The sequence below is a fragment of the Anarhichas minor genome, unplaced genomic scaffold (assembly GCF_050575085.1).
Source record: "Anarhichas minor isolate MPS153535 unplaced genomic scaffold, ASM5057508v1 ptg000026l, whole genome shotgun sequence".
Classification (NCBI taxonomy): domain Eukaryota; kingdom Metazoa; phylum Chordata; class Actinopteri; order Perciformes; family Anarhichadidae; genus Anarhichas; species Anarhichas minor.
In genome coordinates, this window is record NW_027466472.1 from 13,459,090 (window position 1) to 13,486,077 (window position 26,988).

General features: G+C 39.4%; 1 protein-coding gene across 1 annotated transcript in view; it reads right to left on the bottom strand.

The window, feature by feature from the left end:
* Window positions 1-26,251, bottom strand: part of cadm1b (cell adhesion molecule 1b) — a 118,284-nt gene extending 92,033 nt beyond the window's left edge. The window contains exon 1 of the mRNA XM_076100405.1: window positions 26,176-26,251. Coding sequence (XP_075956520.1) covers window positions 26,176-26,251 — 76 coding nt within the window. The remainder of the gene's footprint in view (window positions 1-26,175) is intronic.
* Between the last annotated feature and the right edge of the window lie 737 nt (window positions 26,252-26,988).

A 26,988-nucleotide genomic window follows, 5' to 3' on the forward strand; every position in this document is an offset into this window, starting at 1 on the left:
CTTTGTTGCATTTGCACTAAAACTGAATTTAAAATCTAAGTCTAATTTGCCTTTACGTTGGTCCTTGTAACTGGTCCTTGTCTAGTCTAGTAATCATCAGACCTTATCAATTATTCTTAAAATTATTTATCAACACCTTCACTAAGGATTTCCCGTCTGTGTGATTACTGCAATTCTTACTGTGTTTTGTCATCAAGTATTTTGTCAGTAATTGTCAAACACTGAAGACGACTCTGCACCCTCGTCTCGGCAGGACACAACCAGCTGCACACACACATTCATGTAAAGCGTCATGGGGACGGGGCTGGTGGCGTTCTTCTCCATCGTCATGTTTGCATTGTTTTAAAGCCGACGCTAGCGGTCTTAAAATGTACATTCATAGCGAATCGCAACTTGTTATTTAAAACTCAACTTTAGAGTGAATTGTGTGGGTGTGGCCATCTTGAGATTTCAAAGGCAAAGTCACATCCAGGCACAAATGTGGCTACGTGCCTGCTTAGAAGCATCTGTGCTTTGAGCTACATGCTAACATTTGCCTGCTAACAGGCTCACAGTGACAGTTCTAACATGCTGATGTTTAGCAGGCATAAAGTTGTTCATTGTTTCAGTTCATTGTTTCAGTTCATTGTGTTAGCATGCCAACATTTACTATTCAAGTACGGCGGAGCACGATGGTTTTGACAAAATTAAACTGACGATGGTACGAAATAAAAGTCCCAGAATCATTTTGGATCAGGTCCAATTATTTTGCAACTCTCTCAACTCTCGAATTTAGTTTTTTGTGCTTGAAAATTAATTCATGGACGTCAGATCTGAGATGTTATTCTGGGTCATTCTTTAATTAGGTTTAGTTTAGTTTTTTTTATATTCATCAGATACTCCAGATCATTAACACCAAATTACACTGTTAGGAACAAAAAAGTTAGCAGTTGTGTTATAAAATTGAGACACCTCTTTGGAGCTGCTGAATGATATGTTGGTGTTGGTTTTTACATAAAGCTGCAAAGAGATGAAATGCACATTGTTGATGTGCTGATAGCATGGGTCAGAACGAGCAAAATTGAGGTGCACAACAATCAGTCAGATTTAAAGAACAAGCCAAATAATTCATTAAATCGAACTTGCTTTGATAAAAATGAGTTAAGAAAAATCACTTATATCTCGGAAACAAAGACAAATCTCTGTCTGCATCCCAACACCTCTGACTACCCAAACCAGCTTCATCAATACATAAATCAATACTTAAACAGCCAAAGTCAGGAGAGATACAACTCACTGGCCACACAGGCAAAGCAGCTTCCATTTTGTGAACGGCTAACCTAAGAGACAGAGCTCGCTGAATGCCTCATCAAAATTGAAACGACCAAATAAAACAGACTTGTAAATCATACGTAGGTCCCTCACAAACATCAAGATTTCCTTAGAAGAGGCTTCATTTATGTTTCAGCCATGCATATTTAACAGTTGCTCTCACTTGGGGGAAAACAGGCCACTTAATGGAACTCATTCCAGGAATTCATCAGCACTCTGTCAGGGAACACGGCAGCCAAATCTTTCTATGTCAGAGATACACGGGCCAAAGAAAAAGAAGCTGTAAGGAACTAGGGCATACTGACGATCAACTGTGCTTGTGACACGATGAACCAAAAAAAGAACAATTCTTAGAAAAGAAAGCATTCATATTATGCAATCATATAGATGTTGTGGAACTGCTGATTTCACATCCAAAAGATATATTTTCAAAGAAGAAACAAACAACCCATAATCCCCTTACCATCATACATGCAATCTCCTTTTTTTTTAAGATGGCTTCCTCTCTTTGCACTGTCAAGTTGTATCATCAGTCTCTCTCCTGCTGCCTAGATCTTAAGATTAAAGCCGAGTGAGATAACATGAGAATATACTGTGTTGTCTCTGTCTGCATTACGATTCTCTGCACTTATATTGCGATCCTTAGGATTGAATCTTATCTCAATATCAAAAATAATACAAATCCTAGTTAGAGAAGCGATACGCTTATGTGATGCTTTCCCAACTTTTATCCATAGGCTATATTTGTGGCAACTGCTAAACTTCAGAACAAAAGAAAGGCATCAAAACAATAACAGAAATAAATAAATATTTGGCAGACTACCATGAAAGCCATGAAAGTTCAAAGAAATATGGACTTGCGGTGCATTGCATCATGTGGGGGCACACCACCGAGTCATCTAACGGGGAGCTCATTCCAGACAAACCTGCAGCCGAGTATGTGCAGCAAAACAGAAAGATTCATTGATCTTTTTTTTTTACCACCACCATCACCTCATTTAAACTAAAAGAAAAAAAAATCTCCTTCGTGATATCTATGGGACGTAAATAAGAAGTGATAAATCTAATTTATTTCAGGGTCAATTCCATCAGCTTCCAGTGTCAGTGCAATCAATGGCAGTGAAAACAGTGTTCCCTTAAAGTAAAAACTGAAAACTCCATAACTGCCATTGTGAGATGCAGAGGGCTGACGTGGCTGCATCATAAAGGTCTAATTTACCCTGTTTTTCTAAGCGAGAGCTGCATGAACACACCCACCGATTGCCACATGACCTCCGCAAAGAACTAAAACACAGGGTGTTTTCCCTCCGCGCAGCCATAATGATACATTACTATTTATGTTCCAGCAGCTGGTGGGTGGCTCTGCTGAAAAGTCACTCAGTCTGCCTCCTCCATTTGCACCCTGAATCTTACAAGGAGCTGCAGGTTCAGTTTTATGTCAATGCCTCTGTTAGTTAAGATGGACATTCCTTTTTACAAGTTGAGTGATGACTCCAAGTTTGAATGAAACAAATCATGTAAATAACTTCCTGGTGTGAACTTGTTTGTTTGGTGCAATTGTAGCTACGTGTTTCATGTTCTATGTAGCCATACGACTATTGGCTTCTTACTGTAACTTAATGGGAAGGACAGACTTTAAAGTGGAGCTGTCATGATTAGGTGATAAATAGATTAGTGTAGAATTTACTATTATTTTTATAATCAGCCATTTCCGTCCCTTTTTCGTGATCCCTCCCATATAAACCCGCCCGTGTCCAATCAGAGCACGGCCACAGCTTGTCAGCGTGAGAGCCAGCTAGCTGCTAACTGACACAAGCACCATGTTAGCTGTTTCTCTAGAAAGACACAACAACTTCTTTACGAACAAAATGAATAAAACACACCCATGCCTCAATTTGATACACGTTTGCAGCTACAGCTTCGCTTTGTCTTGTCTGATTGGTAGCTTATGGCGACTCATGTTAGCTACCATTAGCAAACGACGTCGACGTCGACGTCGAGGTGTGACTGACATTAATAAGCCACTTCATGACACTTCCTTTAAAGTGTTGGAATTAATTAACACCCAACTCAGATTTGCACATGTTGACATGTTAAAAGAAAAGGCTGCTTCCATCACTGCAGACCTTTAAAGTTCTTACGGCGAAAACAAACACGTGTGTCATCGTGTTCGCTCTCTATTTTGAAATGTGAATTTTCATATGAACCTCATTTTTACTAAAAGGACTACAAGCTACTTCAGGCAATAACCGAGGCTTCATAGGTGTACCTTGTGACTAAAATATCAATGCTGCTCCCATTTATCACTAAACTATTGAGCTCTTGAGATCGTTGGGCTTTTCTGTGTAGGAGAAATATCATCAGAGATGTACTGTCTATGTTTATTGAAGATCAATCTCTAAACATTGTGGCTCACCATTTTCTCCTCCTCAGTCTCTCGTCTGTTCTCCGCTGCCAAGGGCACTGTGCAGCATAGTGCATGCGGCGCAAAACCGTAGGCACACCGGTCACATGATGAGAAGTTAGATATACTTTCTTTAGGCATTAAATAATGGATGCAATCAAAGGTGAAATTAGTACTTTCTGGTTTATTAAATCCCAGTGAGGGAGACATTTGATTATTCTGCTCCTCCATTTGTGCTTCTCACCGCTGTCACACCTCAAACTACAAATTAATTGGGTAAAAAAATGCAAACAAAAACAATGAAGGTTGCACCTCGTTTCCAGCCAGATTTTGCACAGGCTAAAAACTCACACTCCTGGTAAGTGAAAAAACATAGTTTGATTTTCAACTGCTTTATTTAGTTTACCCCACAGACTTTTAACTAGATCCAGGTCCGTTTAATGTATTTACTGTATGTGATTTGTATTCTCCTCAAGCCGGGCGGCATAAATGTGGCACTTTGCCAAAGATAATTAATTGTGAAATATAGTCGGTGTGTGTGAGGGCATCTAGGAAGACTCACCAGGGGTGTATTTTAACTGGTTCATAATAATACATATCACAGAATATGAGGCTTGGGTGGGAATATGAATTATTCTATGGGTTCACAAAGTCACTCCACACAGCTCCAGATTTAATATTAAAGATTTAATAATGTGATTATATTATATTCTGTGGTTTCAGACCTATGGAGAGAATTGTCCACGTCAATTGTTTTCTATCTGAGAAGCTGCATATTTTCTTATTTTAAGTATTATTTACCCGAAGGCAAGAAATCAAATCGACGGAGCATCCTTTTCTTTTAAATCCCATTTTTTTAAGCAATATATTGACACATTATTCATAACACACTATAATGTAGTTTTAACCATATATCTTGTTAACTGTTAATTAATGTATGTCAACAATTTCAATATATATATATTTTACATTATTACAACTTTGCGATATTAAAATACAATGTATTGTTATGTTGCATTATAATATTAATCATTAGTTATATAAGAAATAGAGGATTCACAGGATGAGTTAAAATGACAAAAACTATTATAGTTTCCTTTGGACCAAGAAGATGTTTTCTATTTTCAAATACCAGGGATTTGACTTTGGCTAGTTTGCTCTCATTGTACACACACATAAATAGAAATGAAACTAAAAAACAAGGAAAATAAAGATCAACAAGGGTTGATAAAAACGTTATAATTTATTCTCAATCGACTAATCATTGCAGCTCTAGAAGTCTCCAAGTTACATGCTCTGGCCAGTGATCTCCTCAAACTCAAACCACACACTGAAAGCTGGATCAGCCTCTGTCAAACATTATTGGAGTACTATAAATAGCTTGTTTAAGTTCAATATTGATTTTGGGCTAGAGCACTTCTCAGAGTAAACTTTATCCATGTGCAGTATGTATCAGAAGACTGGGCAGATTGCTCTGCTGTCCTATTCCACTGGCCCGAGTCATTAGGCAACACAAACAAACAATGCTTAGGCTGCTGAAGGAAGAAAAAGTTTTTGACTCTTTTTCGTCTGCAAATTAACCACTGACAAGATCCAAATGGGTAACCTTAATTAACCGAAGCTGCTGCGCTCCAAAGTCTGAACCACCTGGCTGTCAAACGGGGAACACAGCTGGCGATCGATGTGCGGTCAGCGAGAAATGGACTCTGGTGTGTTTGTGTGTGTTTGTGTGTGGGCGGGGGGGGGGGGGGTATATTCATATATAACATAATGCTCACAGACATACATATATATCTGTATATGTCTGTGGGTGGCCTAAAGGGCTACAACGTCTCCCTTCATGTACAGTATCTAAGAAAAATAATCACACAGAAAAATAATAAAAACTGGTGTCAAAAGGTTTTTAAAATTTGGGGGTGGAAGATTATTTAAGTTCAAAGTTCAAAGTTAGCTTTATTGTCAGTTCCACAGTATGTACCGAACATACCGAGGAGTTGAAAAAACGTTTCTCCGAGTCCCACATATAAACATATCAACATATAAACATATAAAGTGAATACAGTGCAAATAGATTAAAAAAACTATTAGACAACATATAATTAAGTAAATAAGTAAAGTTAAGTACAGATCTAAAATGTACTCAAAGTACCAAGAGTAAAAATGCTCTTTATGGAGAATGTTATTTCAGCATTTTATTGTTGTTGTTGGCTGAGGTGGAGATTTTATATGGTTGCTGCAGTTTAGTCTATAACAAATTATTGTATTTTAGTAGCTGATGATACAGTCAATAAAATCTTAATCTGCAAAGTCACAAGTAACTACAGCTGTCAGATAAAAGTAGTGAATCAAAAGTACAATATTGTTAACTGCTTTTTCCACAATCACTGAGGGAGTCGGGCCCAGCTGGCGATAACGATTGAACGGCAAATTATTGTGAGGAAGAAGCTCGGAGCGTCTCATTTAAAGGACCGGGTGACAGAGTTAAGACAAGCTGCTGCATATAAAAGAATGTATGATGTATAACAAGTATTTCTTCAAGCAAGGGCATGTATATTTAATTTATGAATTCATAAGTGAAAGAATGAGGTGGAAGCACAACGATATTGATTTCCATGTGGGTGTAATTCTTGTGTACCTTCTCTCCGAGTTGTATTGTCTCTATTTTCTTTTTTTTGCCTTTATTTCTAAAAAAAAATCCACTTTGTATTTTGGTTGACCCGTCTTGTTGCTGATGTGTTTGTGTGGGAATGGCAAGTTCTGTTTGGAAAAAAAGGCTTTATCTTTTTCTCCTGATTTACACTATTGATGTTGTATTTCAAAATAAGCCAAATAATATTTCCCTTTGAGGTGTGGATAAAGTGGAAATGCTCAAGTAAAATTATAGTACAATTGCCTGAAAACTGTACTTGAGTAATTACAACCCAGTTCAAAATAACCTTTATGTGATGGACCATTAGTAGTGATTGTTTATCTTCGATTTACGTAATAAGTTTCAGATCATTTCTTCAAACCCTTTGTAAACTTTGTAGCATTGCAGTAAAATGTCCTACTTATTAACATATGGTGTCTTTGGGAGAAGAAAAACGAAAAAGAGGAGAGTCAAATTCAAAACCTCTCCCCCCCCAAATGGTTTCATGACATATTGCAAATGCAGCTTGAAGAACTGCTAAGATATCATTTAAGTTTTTAAAGGTCATGTAGTTTGATCATTCATGCTGCACAAACCGGTGACAGATGTGATCAGGTCGTGTACTTTGGTCAAGCTTACGTTTGACCCAGAAAATGTACTGAGAATATTCATGTCTGCGTCCTCCAGAGACTCTTTCTTTCATGACCGTCATACGACCCTTGCTGTAGCACACATGGGCAAACCGCCACACCATACTGTAAAAATGCTACCAGATGGCCTCCATATCCCCTTACTGGCTGAGTCTGTGGTTATGGGCTGACTGGGAAACGCCCACTCCGGGTATTTTCACTGTGATTGTAGCTGCTGCTGTTTGGCTGTTTGGGCACACACAAAACAGTGTAGCCAGCTCTATACTGAATGCATTTGTCTCAGAGGGATATTTGTTTGCACAGCCAGTACACAGAAACAGAGACACATATAGCAACACATGGCAACGTATACACATTTATATACACACTTCAAAATCAACGACTAAACGATAAAAGGAGAAAGTGGTCCGAAGGCAAGAAAGATGTTTCATTCTTTGCCCTGCATTTCCTTCAGAAAGTACAGCGGCCATTCAGCAACTCAGCACTAGTTTGTAATTAAACTAGAAAAAGCAATTTATCTGAAATGTATTTGTTGCACAGAGAAATACTCGTGGCTTTAAATTAGCTTTTTGGCTACATTGCGGCTAGCCCTAGTTTGTGTCTGTTATGTATTACCATTGTATTTACGTCAAATATAAGTGTCCAATTTTCTGAGAATAAATACCTTCAGATGTTTGGAATAAAAGAAAAACAGATGGACATTTAAAAAAACACTTGTTTTTGTTCTAAAGAGTTTTCCAAAATCCTCAAACTCTTCTAACCATCTGGAAAGAAAGAAATTCCGTCTCTGTTGCACGAAATAAATGATTTTTTGCGACTGAATTTACTAATCCATGTAGCCAGACATATGTCTTTGCTGTTTTTGTAGAAGCCAAGGAAAGTAATAAAAGGTTATACAGGATATTGGAAAGAGATATCAATATCAATGCAACTGATGACAAAAGTCTTAAGTGTGGTTCATATTATACAAATTGAGCTAGAAAATACGTCATTTCTGGCTACCATCTTTGTTTAGATCAGGGGTAAGAGGCGAACTTGAGTTGAAAATCAGACATCAGAGTCTTTGGGAAATCTGGAAAAACCTTCAGAGCCCCTCTGGTATTCCAGAAAGTTGGGGTTTTAAAGAGCCTGAAAACTTCTTCTTTTTTATCTCTTTAACATCAAATCTCAAAGCAACAATTTTTAATTTTTTTTTTTACCAAATTTAAAAAAACAACTCTGCTTCATTAGGGCGGTGTGAATATTGATCTTGATGTTGCTAAATCCTGATTGGTGCATGGAAATTTGTAACATCACCTTTTTCGAATTCAACCTCCAAACTGTTCCAGCAAAGAAAAAAGTGTTCATTTAGAAGCCAATAAAAGAGAAAAGTTATGTGAACAAATAGATTTCCAGTACCTTATATAATGCCGATACTAATAATAGCGAACAACCAAGCAGCCCATATGTTGTATTTGACTGGTCATGCCCTTCACATTTTATTTTAATTATGATTGAGCAGTTATTGAGAAGCATTACTGTCCATTTCCGCAGTGCATAAAACTCAAGGTGATTTTTCAATAACTCACTTAGCTGCATTCCAAAACCGGAGTGAGGGGGAATGTCAGAACAAACAAAACAAATCAGGCCTAATTGTATCTAAAATTAGATAACTGCAAGACAGGAGAGTTTGTACCAGCGAAGGAGGCAGTGGATGAAAGAGCGCGTCAAGTCAAGATCATTGAGAGGTGAGTAACAAAGCTCTGCCAAGCTTTACTGTTGTGAGAAAAAAAAAAGAAAAGCTCCTCACCTCAAGGTTACAAGCAGCCAGGCTATGTGCAGCAAATTAAATACTCAAGGAAGACATAAGTCTCATTAAGGCCCATAAAGGACATCCCTAATAAAATGCTCAGCACGACATGCGAGAGCTCTCCAGTGATGGCTGATTAATTGCTGGTGCAAATGAAAGCATGAGAGATAGCCGCGGCGCCGTGGCTGTAATTTATCCTCTCCTGTCCTATCTTGTCCTCACAGCCTGGGGAGATCGCCCGGCGAGACAGGAGACGGAGAGTGGGTGGCTAGTTCGGAGGTGGGAGTGGGGTGTCATCTTCATATCATGTGGAAGGAAAACCTGTTCAGGTGGCCGGTGAGATCATTTGTTTAGATTGTATGGGTTATAACAAGCTATATGTGTTGACATCTGGGTGTTTGAACGGGGGGGGGGGGGGGTGCCCCAAGCAGGTCAGACTGATAATGATGTCAGCAACATGAAATATGGTGGCGGCACAAGATGACCCAAAATATATTCTCTGCAGTCATACATCAAGTAATGACTATGCTATTTTATGACAGCTTGCTCTGTAATTCATCAATAATATAATCTTACTGATTCTATGTCAGGATATGTATTTCATCGTTTCATCATCGCCTTTTGTCAGATGTGTTTATGATTAATAGAGACGCTTCCAATGCCAGGAGGGCATACTTGTCAAACATATGGCTAATGAGTGAGTAATTGCCCCCATAAAATGCTTTGATGCTTTGCCTTTAATCATATCTGAATCAGACTAAAGTGGATTAATCAATGGTTAAGGGGAGCTTTAAGGATAGCCGGGGATGTAAGGGAGCGTCTGAAGCCGAGGTTACAAGACAAACATGGGGGTCCAAGGACAATCTGGGCCAGGATAAAGCCCAGCTGAGGCCAGTCCCACACCTGCTCTCTAACTGTAAGTGGCTGTGTCACATAAAGAGGAGTGAGGAAGAAAACAAAGGAATGGGGTACAGGAAAAGAACAAGGGCATCCCTGCGTGGACACAGCAGCTACTTTTACATGGACTGGCGACCCTGCTGTCCTGGTAGCAGTTTATCATGTAGATGTCATGGCTTGCTTAGAATAACCTGTTTACATTCACACACCAAGGATGAGGAACAAGGTGTTGTTTTTTAACGATACAAGAAATCTGTCATTTTACAGTTTTTTACTGTTACTATGGAGGCACATTGTTACCACTGAGATAATCAGTTCTGTTTCCTGTGTTAGAAGCAGCAACACCTTATATAATATACTTTGTTTTTAATTGGCAGAATATGATTTCTTTAGTCAGAACACCTCAGGTAGAAATACATATTTGGTTAATTGGTTGTATTCTTACTGATATACTCAGTGTTGAGATGAAACATTTTCATATGAACAGCTTAATCTGAATACCACCTAAGACTGGCCTTGGAACGACCACCTTGTATTATTGAATAATGTCTGATTTAACCCTTTACCCTAACCTGTCTGGGGCTAGCAAAATCAGCTCATTGTTGCTTTTAATCTTCTCATGGGATTTGTTGACAGTAAGAAAAATATAGAATATCACAGATCTTCACGATATGATTCCACTGAAATGTCAATGAAATATCATAGTTAGCCTTTGGTTTCACTTGAATTTACTGGTCCAATCATGATGTCCCCAGTTTGAGAACAGTCGATGACTTCTGTTGCATGTCATCCTTCCTATCTCTCGTCTCATTTCCTTTCATCTCTCTTCTGTTGACTATCAAAAAAGACAAAAATACCCCCACCAAAAAATGTATTTAAATAAAATGTGTGATTGCTCAACAATTAGGCCAACATGCACAACGTTATCACAACAACAGGAATGGTGGCCATAGCGACACAAATAAGGTCCAGGTTGGATCTTCTTTTCCTTTAGCTTAAGTGTGACCAATAGCCAATTTACTCAGCCTGTATAAAGGTAGACAGCTGAGCTTTGGCTAAAAGACATTTGGACGGACAGCAGAACAACTGAACATTAAAAAAAGAGCCTAAAGAAACATCCCCTAAACATAACTGGCAGCTTAAGTGACGCTTAACACAACAGCATGGAAGCGATAGCTTAATAACGGGAAACAAAAGCATCCAACGACTGCGGCTGTTGAAACGAGCGACGGCTCGCTGCCAGACTCATTGTCACTGTCTGCTGGTGGTGTGTATGCTGCAGCTCTAACAGATGATGTATCATGTGAACTATCATACAGCTAGCTAGAGTGATGATGATTTAAAAGGCTTGGTGAGAGGAGACAGCTTGTCTGAAAGCCTTGTTTCACTGTGTCCGCAGTCTGATGTGATGCATCCCAGAGTCACCTTCAAATGCAGCTCCTCTTGAAGGCTTGATGGCTCTCATAAATACCAATCGTAATTGTGATCCGGCGGCAAACAAATCTACATTTTTCAGGCCGTTCTGACAAGAGTAAGGGTAAACCAAGTGGGCCTTTTGCATATCTTGTCTGACTGATATGTCATTGTGACAGTTTAATACTCCATAATTATGTCATTGTGGATGCCTGATGGCCGAGCTGGTCCGCGTTGGCAATATACGGCCGCGGAGTGAAGAGCGCGATGTTTTCCCGCAAATTGCGTCAGCGCTGATGACATAAGAGGTGATGAATATTCAGAGGTGACCTACTCAACACAAAGAGCGATGGCCAGAGACGGAAACAAACACGCGGTTGGTTTGTCTGCTTGTGTGTCGGGGGAATTATTAAACATAATTATGCATAATCGTTGGACGAAGCATGTCACCCATTACACTAATAGTTTGTTTACTATGAATATATCGTTTCAAACTTTAGACATTGCATGTGCACGAGGTGACAGCATTTTCCTAATAATGTCACTTACACTTACAATATATTTCGGCTGACAGTTGGTTCCCCGAGGGCCCTGCCAACTGTCATTCAACACTTCGTCAGCCATGGGCTCAATGTGTCATCCAAGTAACCATGAAAGTTCCCTTTGCTGTCTCTTTATCTACCTGTGCAGCTAATCAACAAGTTAAAGAGACAACAAGTCTCTCTTTACTCTGCAGGAGTGATGTTTACTGTGTACAATGGACTGAAATACATGTGTCAAAAAAAGGCTGTTTTTGTTTGTTAACTTTCCCGCTGTTACTGACAAAGAGGCGTTTAACAAACCTTATCTCCAAACTGCACTTTCTGCAGAATGATGACATAAAAGAGTGCGGTTACCTTTATGCACCTTTTTTTTAACCTCCTGTAATATTGCCAGTCGGTTTCTACTGTGAATTAATTGTCATTTCTGTAGCTTCGCTAAAACACAGCTAACACAATATCTCTTGTTTGTTTAATCTGTATAAAAACCGTATTGTAAAAAAAAACAATTAGTGTTTTTTTCCACGGCTATAGAGCCAGGAAGACTGGAAGTAGTGTGAAACAGCTAGCCTGGCTCTGGCCCCAGGAAAATCTTGACGTGACATTTTATTTATAACATGTTAATTAGTGAACTTTAGAGGTGCTGGGCAGAGCCAGGCGAGAGATGTTTCCCCCTGTTTTCACTCTTTATGCTAAGCTAACCATCTTCTGGCTGTAGCTTGATGTCTTGGCATGCAGAAATGAGAGTGGCATCAATCTTCTAATCAAACTCTCAACAAGAAAGCGAAATATCCAGTGTGTGTATCTCGCGAAATGCTGAACTTTTTCGTTAAAGGGTAGTGTTGCTTTCTTATCCTATAACCAATTAGTGAACATGACTTGACAGAATGCTAGAGGCCAGGGAATAAACTAAATTAAATATTGATTTAGTCCAGTTGGATTTAAACACAAGGTTGTACATGGTAAGTAAATAGTAAACATTGGTAATTGCTTCACTTATGTTATTTGTTTTTTTTGAATAAATAAAAACTATATATTTTGATCTATAAAGCACATTAGAAGTGTGACTGACATTTAACGAACAGCTTTGACCTTAACTAAAGCACAGTAAAATGCTGCTTAATTCATTTTCTACACATGGGTCCCTCACCACACATTCCAACCTTGAGATTGGACAAAGGGGAGAAAGTACTGCTTCCCAGCTCCCCCGTACACAGATGTAGTGGAGAGCTGAGATCTGTGTAAATGAAAACGTCGCATAATACGTTCAACTGAGCTGCAACCTTGACTGAAGTCACTGAAAAGACAGCTATTGAAACGCATCGTCTTTGTTCTCTTCAATATTCATGTACCGCCGCTACAAATGAAGGTGGACACAAGTACAGTTTTTTTTAAACTTTGCGGTACAACTAGGGAATTTAAACCACTATTATAATTGAATACACATCCATATATATGCAATATGAAAGCAATTACCAACTAAAGACAAGTAAGAATGTAGCCAGCTTTACCTTTATGTCCAGATTTGTACATCTTTGTTAGTCAAAGGAAATGATTAACTTAACGGTCTGCTGCGTTCAAGATATCATTACATCTATTGATTTGAAAGTTCCTTTCACGGCAAGAAACCTTGAACAACACAACAACAATCGTACATTTACGCTAAGGCAAAAAGGAACAGGAAATTAATGCAAACAAAGAATAAAGCTCAAAGGTTTGAGGAAGAACACGATGTCGATGGACATAACATCTTTGTTGCATTTCCCTTTAAATGCCAGATGTGGCAAGAAATGAGGGTGTTGATACTAAATCATTAAGACTTTCCTTTTGATTTCTTTGGTGGAAATGACAGACTAAAAAACCAAACCCATCCCAACCTTCACTTCTTTATCAAATATATGTCATTAAAAAAATTAAGTCTTTACTCCTTATAATGAACTAAATCCTCTTATGACACGTCTACAACTGACGGAGAATACATTATCTACTGTATTGCAAGAAGCACACAACAGAAAAGAGAAAGACATGGTCAGAATGAGAGAAAAGACGTCCATGCCATATATATATATTATATATATCACTTTTTTTGATGTTTTTTTTGTTCACTGGGTTAAAACTTTCTCTATTGCTTCAACACAAGCAAGGCTGCTTTCTGATGATTCAAATAATTCCAGCCCCTCTCTTCAAATGGAACATTTTTGATGGATTATGCAGTGTCAACCTTCACCGCACTGAACACATTTGAATAAATGTAGATTTGAGATTTACTGAAAGATGAGGCCAACGTGTCAAAGTGATACACAACTGCATGCAAATGCTCTGTACTTTGAAGCCGTAGCATTTCCAAAATTGTGGTGTGGAGTTTTCCAAACTTCCATGCAGCAAGTATCAATAGTTCTTCCATGTTCATTTCATTATCCAGGTGGCTGTCACACGCCACATATTGCATATTGTCATATTGCACTGGCATGCGGTAATGATGCTCACAGTGATTTGTCTGAGATCTACCGTATGAACAGTTTTTATTACAGACAAAGTTTTCATTTGCCATCATATCATTAGAAATTCAATGAAAAGAGCTTTAAATGTGAGGAGGTTAAGTTAAATTGGCCTGAACGCACAATATAAAAAGGCAGAGGGAATAAAACAGCAATTTGTGCACACAGTGAGAAGCAGTCAGCGCAGACCTTAGAAGATGTGACATTTGGGTACAAGTGACAAAAATGAAATCATGTACAACAACCCTATTACAGATGTATGCCATTTGACAGCCCTTAAGTCTACTGATATTTGAAGCAGAATAATCCACGTTGTGCAGGTCCGGCCTATTTATTCATGCACAGATCGCGGCTCTCTTAGGCTTGGGAAATCAGCTTTTGCTTCAATACCGCCTTTGTCACATGCATACTTCCCTGCCCTCACTAACTACACTATCTCGCTGCCTGTTCAAGCAAAACTTTATGCTAAGTAAATCATTTACATCTCCCAAGCAGCCTATCTACATTTTCCAATAAAACCTTAAATTGATGGATGTCATCTTAGTGCTCACAGGCAATAACTCCTGCTGCTTCGAAATAACAATATGTTTTGGTTTTATGAGGTCTAGACATGCTATTCTTTTTAATGACATCCCTAGGCCGGTGCTGTTTACATTTATTGATATCTGTTTTTAGAGTAGAGCAGCTCTGTCTTCCTCAGAGGTTTCCTATACAGAGCTAAATTTGACTTATGCTGACAGCACAAAACCTTTCATTTGGTGAGTTAGGACCACATGAGGAACATATTCTGCTCATATATTTCTCTGAGATGCGTTTTTTATGAGATGAAAGACATTTCTACTGTAATTGGGAGTTCGTAAAAGACAAAAGTGAACCACTTTACAGCATTGTTTTATTAGTTGTATTGAAGGTGGCAAGTAACATCCACGTGTTTACAAAATCACGTTAACAGCATCATATTTATACATCCTTTTAAACTTCAATAGGCATACACATGAGGTGAATAAATTGTATTGGGTGAATGCTAATAAACACAAAAACATCAAATCTAAGTGTAAATACATTTAAATCTAATCAGCCACGCCACAGTTTAAGCTGGATGCCACTGTGTTGGTGTTTCCGCACCATAACGCTCTTAAATGCCCTGAAGACAAATTATCCTCATCAGCTTCGTGCTAGCTGGAACAGTTCTGGTTATTTCACAGGAGCGATTTGTATATTTGGGCAGGACTCAGTTAGAAAAAGGTGATATTTGCATGCACTCATCAGGATTTAGCAACATTTAAATCAAAACCGATGACTGCAGGCCTGTGGCCCAGGAAACAGGGGGGAATTATGGACAGGAGCTATTATCATACATTATCAGTGAGAGTGTTAGAAGCTGGAAACAATAAGGGCCAATCACATCATCTCTCTTAAAAGCAAAGCTCTCTCCAACATGACGTAGAGTTTGGTAATGTGTGGGGAGTTCGCAGGAGTTTCTCCCAAGAGGAAACGTGCCCAGGAAGTAGAGGAGTTGCAAGTACAAGCAAAAAGCTAACTTTAATTTGAAAGGCAGAAGGTCCTTCTCAGCCATGATGCACACATTAACCAGATTTGCAGTTTTAAATAACATCGTACGTTAAATAATAATAATAAACACAAAATGTTGTCCATCTTTTGCAGTTTCTCTTTCCATTTTTTACTTTACGTATTAATAAAGAGCATTCTGTTAGATTTGGTTGAAAAGTCACTGCAGCTAAACTGGGAATTAGTTTATGGCTGCATAAACTGACAATTCCAGTAATTATCCTGTTTACAACTGACAATAATTATACTGTTTATGATCTGCTGCGCCTCAAGGAAATAAGAGTGCAAAGTTGTGCTTTGTGGCATGCACTCGCCTGAAACTAGAGCTCTCCGACTTCACACGAGTAAACAGCTTTAAGATTCATGCAACTACTCTACTTCCATTAAATGGACTGACAGCTCTCAAAAGGGAAGGAGCTCTTTTTGTGTGAACACTGAAGCTTGCAAAAAAAAAATCCATACCACAAGACGGACAGAGCAAATTTCAGTCTAGTGCATAAATGTCCAATGCTGTACTGCTGTGTCCATACATTTCACCAGTTACTGTCTATACACCCCCATTGCCCCTAACTGCAGCTGCATCATTATTGTGCTGCAACATCAGGGCACATTAAAAGAAGTGAAAGAAGTGAAACTGTAGCTCTGTGCTAATGAGTGCTGGCATATGTTCTGCCTCGGAGGATAGCAGCAAACCAATAGAAACAGTTTTAGAGAGCAGACGTTACAATGACCAATTCAATTTATGAGAGCATCATGGACTGTCGAAGCTAAATGACACCTGATTGCAGAAAAGAGCGTGGAGCACTAAAAGTACGGTGAGGAATGGTTGTTGGTTGGTTGTTCCTTTACCCGAGTGTAAGGAGGGTCCACTTTGTTATTCCGTCGGTGGGCTCTCTTATTTACTATATTCTTAGGAGTTTGTCATGAAATGCTGCTGTAGAACGGGTCCTTTTCAGTTGGTTTAAATCTGCAACCTTATCCTAAAGCCTACACACTGCAACATGTAAATATTTTTTTCAGTCACTAAAAAAGGAAGATCATTTGTCAACATTTTAAGTTTTCTAGTGTCAACGGGTGTGGCCTCTCACACAAAAACAAACATAAAACTTCAGAGCAGACTCACAAAGCAGCATCAAAAATAGTACACTTTTGAGTATATTTATACATGCAAATATAACTGCTCTGCTTCTTTTTTTTTTCCTGACGCTGGTGGAACAAAGAATAAGGGACAGATGAAAGAATTAACTTTGAGTGGAAATCTGACAAGTGGAATCGGCTTATCTTGACAAATGAATAGCATTAATGAAGGTCTGCCACATCCGTCTATAAGAAGTAGGCTACGTTCAGCAGTACGACTATAGTTTGTACAATATAAGTTGTACAAGACTTTTAATAAGAAAGTTATAAAGTGCTGCAAAGACAAGGAACCAAGAGGAAACAAACATCACCACATAATGATAAATAAATAAAAACATTGCACTGTTGACTCCATTAAAGCCCACAGCTCATTAAAGGCGACTCAACACCCCTGTTAGACCCCATTGGGAAAACAGGAGAGATAAATAAAATATACAGCAATTCCAGCCAAGCGGGAGCAAAAACAAAACGTATATACAAAGATATTAGTGAAATGAATACAAAATGGTTCAAGAGAAAATACAAAGTTTGGAATTGATTTTCTTTAAATGTTTTGAGCCTTTGGTTGCAACTGTTTGAATCACTTAATGCATCATATCACAAAAACATATATATATATATACATACCATATGTTTCTTTGTGTAAAAACTAAGTAGTAACTACAGCTGTCAAATAAAGGTAGCAGGGTAAAAAGGACAACATTTCCCCTCTGAAATGCAGCAGAGTAGAAGTATAAAGTGGCAGAGAATAAAAACACTCAACTACACGTATGTCATAATTGAACTTAAGTGCAGTACTTGAGTAAATGTACTGTAGATGTTTACAGTGTAAAATGGCAACACTGCTCTCCTGTCTATCCTCTGTTCTTAAACACTTGCTACAACGGGAACACAGGGGGGACTGACTCATTCACTACATTTTGCTGCTGGTTACTGGTGTGTATCCTCTTTTCTTACAGCATGTGTCTCCTGCCTCTTTGCACTGCGCTACAGGCCTAATGACACACAAGGCTGCTGGGATCTGCCTATGGAGAGACAACTGCAGTGCTACGGCTTCTTCTTTGTTATTGTTTGGCTACCTATTTCAATCTTTTCTTACAGCGTGGATGCAGCATTGGAGCTGCTACAGTGTCATGGGTTTAAATGGCCTCATTATTATAAACCATGTTTCAAAAATGCCGATTCTACATCTATAACTCAAGCTCCTCTAATCGGGCACATGAATATGTATTGTACCTCAAACACAAAAATATGGACCTAAACCGAATTAATCAAATGTTAAAATTGTACCAAAGACACACAATTCTGCAGGTACAATATGTTTTACATCAATACATATGGAAGTCACAAATACATACTAATTTAAATCAGGTCTTGTGGTGTTTTCCAACTGGAAAACAGTCCATATTCAAACAGACATTTTAAAAACAGACATTTTTGATGGTTGATGGACTCTATTCTCCCATAATGTAATTCTCTAACGATAATAAACCCTTGTGAAAAGGCTAACAAACAAACCAATTATTAATTACATTTTTAAAAAGACAAAGTGGCATCATTGAATCATTTTATCATTTCCTGTTAGTATAAAACCGTTATGTATGTTCATTTCCTGTATACAAACTGAAACATTATAGCACAGTTAGTAGTCGTAGGGAACTGGGATGAAACAATAATGTTATTATCTCCAATATGCGGGCAATCGCACATACAGCCGCCTACAAAAGCCAAAACGTCAGCTTTGATGGCAACAAGAAGGCGAAAACATAGAGAACGTGTGGGTCTGTGTGCTCTGGAGGTGCCTTTTATCAATAAATGTGACGAGTTAAATCAAAATGTTCAGTTATGCTAAGCACAAGACAAAGATTTGATTTAGAGATAGAGGAGCTGCTGTGCAGTGAGCTCCACATCTGAACCGCAGGCCAGTTGATCGTTTGGCAGCTTTACTTTCCTTGTTAGCTACAGACAGACTGCTATTCGGGAGCCAGTGGATCAAGCCCATATTTCCTTTCAAATACATTTACCTGTCATCTCAGATGTAAACAATGTGACTTTGAGTTTCCTTGTTCCATTAGCTCTATTGCCTCCCATGTCTCTTCGCAGTGCAATGACTCAAGTATGAGAAATAATCGATGGGCTTCTGGTTTGGGTGAATGAGTCTTAGTGCTTGGTTTGCACAGTCTTGATCAGCCCGACAATGATAGATTCTAGTGCTGTATCGGAGAGTAATTAAGATGGGTCTATCGTCACGCTGATAACTCATGATGATGCCCCCAAGGCATGCAGCACCAACCCGTCAGACAACAGCTCTCTTCTGTGTAAACATCAGCGTCGAAATGTTCTTAGGATGCACCTTGAAAAGAACTTAAAAGTCCTGCATTGACTGTCGTTTTTTCTAAAAAGTTAATGTCAAGTCAGCACACAAACATCATAAGTGGTAGTGCTGAAATGATTAGTTGATTAATCGATTCGGCAAACAATAAACATTCTCCGGTTACAGCTTCTCAACTGTGATGATTTGCAGCTTTTTGTTTTGTTTTTGTGTTTTATATTATGTAAATCTCTTCGGGTTGTTTCATATCTTTGGGTTTTGGACTGCTGGTTGGACATTTTTGTGACATTTAAGTATTCAAACTGCTTGATAAAGTAGCATTTAATTTTAAAAAAAGAACATTTTAAGTAAGGTCGAATATATCCATCCATCCATTTTCCTCCGCTTATCCGGTCGAATATATTTCAGGGTTATACATTTCTCTTTCTTTTTTTTACAATTTTTCCTTTAGTGTTTTTAAGGTTGTTTCTTGAAGGCTTGTTTGTTCTTTCCTGCTGGCATCCCTGAGTGTATTGTTCAAATAGAATTAGAGGAACATCAGGGTGCAACGGAGGCACTGCTGAAAAGAAACATAGCAAGTTGGAAGGACCGGGCTATTCTAATGTTGTCCCCAAGTCTAGCTACATCCTGCTGTGTAAGGGAATAATATTTCATTCAGTCTGCATAAATGAATTTGAAAACGGCACTTCAACAAGAAAGGGAGGGGCTGATTCTACGGGATGCTGTTTAGAAAGTAGGGTACCTGTCCCAGTATCTCATTGTATATAAGCATTTCATTTCTTACATTTATACTCCAATCTCAGAGTGCAAGTTTTATTGATTAGTGTTGTGTTGGCACTGACTTGTACATAGTACTTTTGATTGTCTCCAGCGACGTTGCATTGCTTCCACCTGCTTGCCGCTGCTTACAGAGGACTCTGGGTACACAGTGGTTATTTTATCAGGCTCAGATCTGCCCGAACAAGCCCAGAGAGGAGACAGAAAGGTGCTGCTCCTCTGCTGTTGTCTGAGAGGCAAGGTGCAGCAACTGAGCTCTGCCAGATAGAGAAAAGCTCTCGCCTTCAGATTCCGAATAAAAGTGAATGTGCCGCCATTAATCCACAGGGGACATCGTATGGGACGGGTCCAAAAGGGGGCGTGGGCCGACCAACTCCCAAACTCAATCTCTATAAATGTCCATGTTTCATTCCAATTCAAGCAGTGGATTAGTGGGAGCTCAATAACTGAATTTATTGATTAGAGATGCAGTCTTCTCTCCCAGAAAAGAGTCCTTTCTCCTGCACATTGATCAGCAGTTATTTAATCTCAATGCTGTGACTTCTGGTCTGAGACTCAGCCACTCGGGGCTCTCTTTCTGTTGAATTTCTCTTTTGTTGTGACTGATCGAAACGCAGGATAGTTTCTTAAAAATATGATCTGTTTTGGGTGGTCCATGATATGTTAAAGAAACAAGGCAATACTAAGTTAAAGATTAAATCACTGTCTGGACCAGAGTAAGAAATATGCTTTGCCTATTGTTAGGTTGTAATTGTTCCACTTTAGGCCCAAACAAAGACTCTGATGAAATATATTATCTAATGTTTGAGAGAATCAGATCATTGACACATTGATGAGTGAACAAATTATGTAAGGGCAAAAAAATGAAATACTTTAGTGAAGCAGTACACGAAAAATATTGTATGTGAAGCTATTCAAAACAGAAAGAATGTTCAAATTTGCATCAAATGACATGCCGATGTTTTGCTGCAATGTTTACCAAGTTAGTTTAGCTTGTTAGCATGCTAATATTTGCTAATTAGCACTGAAACTAAAGTACAGCTGAGGTTGATGGGAATGGGACTTTGATATATATACATATATATTTGGTCAGAAACCAAAGTATTAAAATTGAGTAAAATCGAGGGATCACCAAAGTTATTTCAATTCATCCTGATGGGACCATGAACATGCGGACCAAATTTCCTTGCAATCCATCCGATAATTGTCGACACATGTCACTAAAGACCAAACGTTATAACCGCATGGCGGCGCTAGAGGAGAAGTCAAAGAATCACCAACGTCATGACAGTTTATCCTGTTTGCACTTTTTAGGAGTGGCTCAGTTAAATCATAATATGGAGTCAATCCAGCACTGACTGCATTTAGTAAATTCAGCATTTAACAGCAGATGGATTCTCCCTGCAGTCCCTGAACAATTTTATTTCAAAATTATTTGGCAACACAGCATACTGGAGTTAAATTTAGCGAAGGTTTAAAGGTATCAAAGTTTGAATCTCATCCAGCCTTCATAAAAACTCAATTACTGGCATCTGCCGTGAGACAGATGAATAGTCGGATCACTTCTAGCCATTTTTAAGAATCGTCGCATTACTGAACTGGATTCTTGTTTATTACAAATGATATATGAATTACATTGCAGGTTTACGGAGGATATCTGCCTAAAGAATATACTGTGCTTTGACTGCTCCACAGCCTTAATGGTGGCTTGTAATTGCTCCATCATCCATACTAATGTGCACTCTGTGCCCCTTTCAAAACAAAAACATTGCATTTCCTTTTTTTTTTCCATTGTGGACCGTCTGAGCATTGCAGCCAATAGAGTGAGGTCTCTCAGATCCAGGGAACAGAGAAAACAATGTCATATTCATAAGCAGAGACATCAGCTCTCCTCCTCATTACCACAGCACAGTCATGAATGGAAGCTTCTGTCCCCACAATCATGAAAGGACCTGTCATCTGTCTGTTTCTCCTAATTGACTGTTTACTACATTTCGACACAGACAGACAGACAGACATACAGAGAGACAGACGGAGACATTTTTCATCGTCCTCAGTTTGTCATTCAGTTTGACACCGCAGTACAAATCCCTTAGATAGAAATGTCCCACGTTTCTACTCACTACATGACTCAAAGTGATAGCAGGTCTACAGCACCACTCCTGCGACCTTGACAGAACAACCTCATACAGTTTTTACTTGAAGGTCCCACTATTAAGTAAGTGAAGAACAAAAGCTCGTACTCAGCACCCAAGGTGATGTTTTTGAGATTGGAGATTGGACTCTTTCAGATACTGAAAAGAATCAAAGATAGAAAGAATTTTATTTCTTTTTTTATCCGCTAACATGGACCTCTATAACCAAGTTGTTTCTATATAAACTGACTGACTTGCCCCAACCTCTGACTTGGCAAGAACAAATACTAAAGGGAAATCTGCCTATTCACTTGGAGCTGCAAGGACCTTCTGCGCCCAAATCCATTTTTAAAAAAGCGTTCTCAAAAGAGAGCGTGAGGTTCGATCGTGGACGCACATTCCCACTCTTGCCATGCTCAGGCAAGGTGGTAATGGTTTACAAAACACTCCATCTGCAGACGAAACCTTCACACATACACAGCAGAGACGGTCAAAGCAGATACAGCAAGTAAACATCCTGAAGGTGTGATGTACTTTAACCAACATGACTTGCTTTGTTACATGTGATACCAGTGGCTTAGTTCCTTACATGCATTAGCTGCCAATTCTCTCCCATCCCCTCCCTTTCCAACAGTAAGATTAGCTGCCACCGCATAAAGTAGTGCCATGCATTATCAAGCAATTAGAGTGAAGCTTATTAAGCAGAGTTTAATGCAAAATTAATGAGCACTAAATTCAATTTCTTTAAATAGAAGAGTTTATTATTGTTACAAATGATGTACGGTGGTGATCTCGAACGTACCGGCGATGAAATACTTCACAAGAGGGCACATATCAATGGGCCATTAAGTGCGGTATTAAATTTATACTGAAACATGGCACTGTACCGTAAGTGCTATTTTATAGATAGTGGAGAGAAGGCCACTTCAGTTTGCTACAGAAATAGCACTGAGGTTCTGCGTGTGGTTCTGACTCGGTAGTAGGTATTACTTGATTAATCGATTATTCTTTCGACAGAATAATGCCAAACATTCTCTGGTTTCAGCCTCTTCATTTGTGAGGGTCTGCTGTTTTTCTTTATATTCTGTGAGTTTAGACAAAACAAGCGATTTGTTGGCGTCACCTCGGCTTTGGGGAGTTTTTCTTAATATTATTTTTTGATTATATTTAGATCAAGTGATCAATCAATGAATCACATTCAAGCACACTACTTGCACTTGAATATATATATTTTTTTACTTCATTCCATTTGAGAGGCAAACAGCTGGTGTGTATTTACTTCATTACATTATTTGACGACTGCAGTTACATTGCAGAATAAATTATTTAAATCATAATTATAAACACAAAACAAATGAGGGCCTGATCACAGAATGTTGCATTCTGATGCATTTAATTTAATTTAATTTAGCCCAAACTTCAACACCTATAACATTACAATGCTGCTTACACATACTGTTAAGGCATCAGTAAAAAATAATGCAGTAAGATATAATACTTTATAACACTCAGAGGGGAAATGTTTCTGCGTAATGGTACTTTAAGTATATTTTGCTGTTTTCTTTTGTAAAATGTTGAATGCAGGACTTGAATGAAGTATTTAACACTGCTGTAATTCTTTTACTTAAATCAAGGATCTGAGCCCTTGTACTACCGCTGGCCCTAGATTGTCTTATATTCAGGACTCAACAGAAGTATGAATATATAGGTGTGAATGTTCTTCCGGTACTGGGGGCCGCACTATGCACCACTGACAAGTACATGTGAAAAACACAGGGAGATCAACACTCGTAACTGGGGAAATAAAAAACAAAACACCAGAACACACTCGCTGTAAGCAAACACAAACTGAGGGCAGAGCGGCACACTGCTGGCCGATTTCCGCAGTATCCTTTTCAAAGCCGAACCCCACCATAAGCAGCAAGAGACGGACATCTTCAATTACTCACCCTGTCACGTGCCAACTGGCAGACCAAGAGCACCGTAACAACTGTATGTTTCCTTTTGTTTCTCTGAGATCCCGTCCTTCAGCGGTGCCTTGAGGCTTCTTGACAGCTCGTATTGATCCACTTCACCATCACTCAGCTCTGACGAATGACTTGAAGCTGGCAATAAGTGGGATTATGCAACCTTCTGTAATTAGTCCATCTGATATGGTACAGCAGGCCGAGCCCCAGGAGACGCAGGGAGAGAAAATACTGCTAAACAGATTATTTGTTAAAATGCAAAGTGTCAGCATTTCATAACAGGGTGCCCAGCCCAGGCAGCTCTTTTATCGTTCCCTGTGTGTACTGTAGGAACAACTTTCTCTTATGACAGTCAGGGTCAGCTTCTTTCTTTAACACACCCTATTTCCTTGGTATCTTTATAACAAACTGAACACCTATTGTGACAGGCAGCATCCAGTTAGTGGGGCTGTTCACCTCTCGCCAGATATGGAGACAAAGTTCAAATCCATTGATTGTGGATTATTAACAAAGAAAAATTGGAAGGCTGTCAAAAAGCAGACCGTCAGCACTTCAAAAAAGCTCGAGCTTGGGGCTTTTTTCATGCTCCCAGCAGCTGGCACAGAGACAATCAAACAAATAAAATGCCTGATGTCAGATCAGACTTTCTCTGGCTTGCATGGGGACTTTACCTGAACTAAGAGGCCGCATCAGTTTCCTGCTGCTGCAAGCCTCGGTGTATTGAGCTCGAGGTTGCTGCTCATTCACGATGCATTATTTTGTTTGACTGAGAGGTTAATTAACTCAATGTGACAAGGATACTCTAGACAATGCTGTGAATGTCATTCAACAGTGGAAAGCATTGCATCTGTGAAAATAAAAAATAAAAAATCCCACTGTAAAAAAATAAAAAAGTCCTTTATTTAGTAGCCTCACCTCAATTTGGGAGCAGGTTTCTAATCTCACACCACACACACGCAGACACACAAAGAGGCTTTGTTGAGTTTTTTGCAGACCTGTTGATGTGTGATGCAGATGTCAATATGTGTAGCCACCAATGGCACTATCAGAAACAGAAATTAAATAAATAAGAAGTCGCTCAAGTAGACTTCCAAGTGTAAAGCTGTCATCGCAACTGTTGCTTGTCATTTTAACAACCCGGGGATTGACAACACAACAACATGTCCATCCCACCGCTGGGAGGCATTTAAAGCGGCTGCAAGCTGACATTTTAACCACTTTACATGCGTCAGTATTGTCATACGTTTTCCAGGAACAAAAACAAAACACTGACGCATGCGACTCTGGTGCACCCGCGGTGGAATAACGGGGGAAACGATCGGACTGTGGGTCTCCAATGGTTTGCACAGTTAGGCACCCCTGGTTCATGCAGTTTCACACTGTAAAAAAAAAAAAAGGGGGGGGGGGGGGGGGGACAAGCGACATGGCAGATTTACATCTCCAGCCTCAATGACAGGAGGAGAAGTGAAGACTGCGGACTGGAACACACACTGGCATCCCAGGCTGCAGTTGTGCGGCCAGAGGACACTGCGAGACTAGAGCTGCAATGCGTGTTTTTTTCCTCCAAAGCGCACCTGAAGCGCAGACTTGGGAGATTTGTAGACCGTGGATGAGTTGGGACTGTGGGGGTTTATGCGGTACGAACAAAACGGTACAAGTGCGATGGAGCCGTGTTCTCTCGTGAACGGAGAATCGGCCGTATTTCATGATAAAAGAGCCACGTTTCACTACACATTGCCTTAAACTTGCCCTGTGGGTCTGAATACTGTACGACCATTTCACCCGATCGTCGCTGCTGATACTTTCTCTCCGCCGATGCAATTGTGCGGCACTAACACTACTTTTTATAGCACTCCTCTGTCGCTACCACACAGGACAACACCCTTCCAATCAGCGCTCAAATTACGAGATAAGTAGCCCAACAGTCACGAGAAACAGCGTGGATGTTTTGGAGTCGACAGCGGTATCGCAGTCAGTAGAAAGTGATGCTGAGATTCGTGGTGGAAGCTTGTGCGCATCTAGCGCGCAAACGCACCACAACTTCTCCCCGGTGCTCCTCTTGCTTTAGCAAGGACACACACACACACACACACGCACACAACAAACGCGCGAGAAACCAAAAACTTACCTTTCCGAAGAAACGCCGCTGAAATCACGAAAACTGAGAGAGAAATAGCGAGAGATCCGCTCCCCGTGATCGCCATGTTGGACACCTGCTTGAGACTGGCGGCGCTAAATCACCTAGAGACGGCCATGGGATGAAAATGTAGACACATGAGAGGCGGAGGGAGGGCTCAAGCAGGGAGCCTGCTATCATACTGGGCTGCATTATGTTGCGATGACATCTATGCCTATAAAATAATGTAGGAATATTACAGTCATATCTTAAATAATGTCAAAACAGTGAGACTGTCCTTATAGACTGCCACTAAAAAAAAGTCACACTGTAATTCCCAATAGGAATATTGAAGGGGTATTACAGTGATACCATGGGAAGTGTAAAATACAATGGAGCGCGGTGAGGTAACCATAAACTCACCACCGAGAACCACAGACACTTTATAGGAATATTATAGTCATTTTCTTTTATGGTTATAGTCTGTTAGTTCATGTGGATGAGACCAACATATACTCATCTGGCTGCGCTTTGGTTTTTATAGCTGAAGCACAAATGAGATAAAACACCTTTTAGTTTATGTTTATTATACAGTATATGCTAGCCAGCTCAATAGCAGCGTGAGCTTCTGTTTGTTGAAGGGAGTGTGCATTCTAATCCGTTTAAAGGCTGCAGACAAAGAGAGGATGTGTCTATATGACACTTTTTTGTGTGGAAGAACACACATTTGTGCTACTTTTTTAGAACCAAAATTTAAATCAAACTAACATATTGAGTATTCAGTGACAAAAAAACAACAACATCTGTTTGCTAAAAGGACAGTAA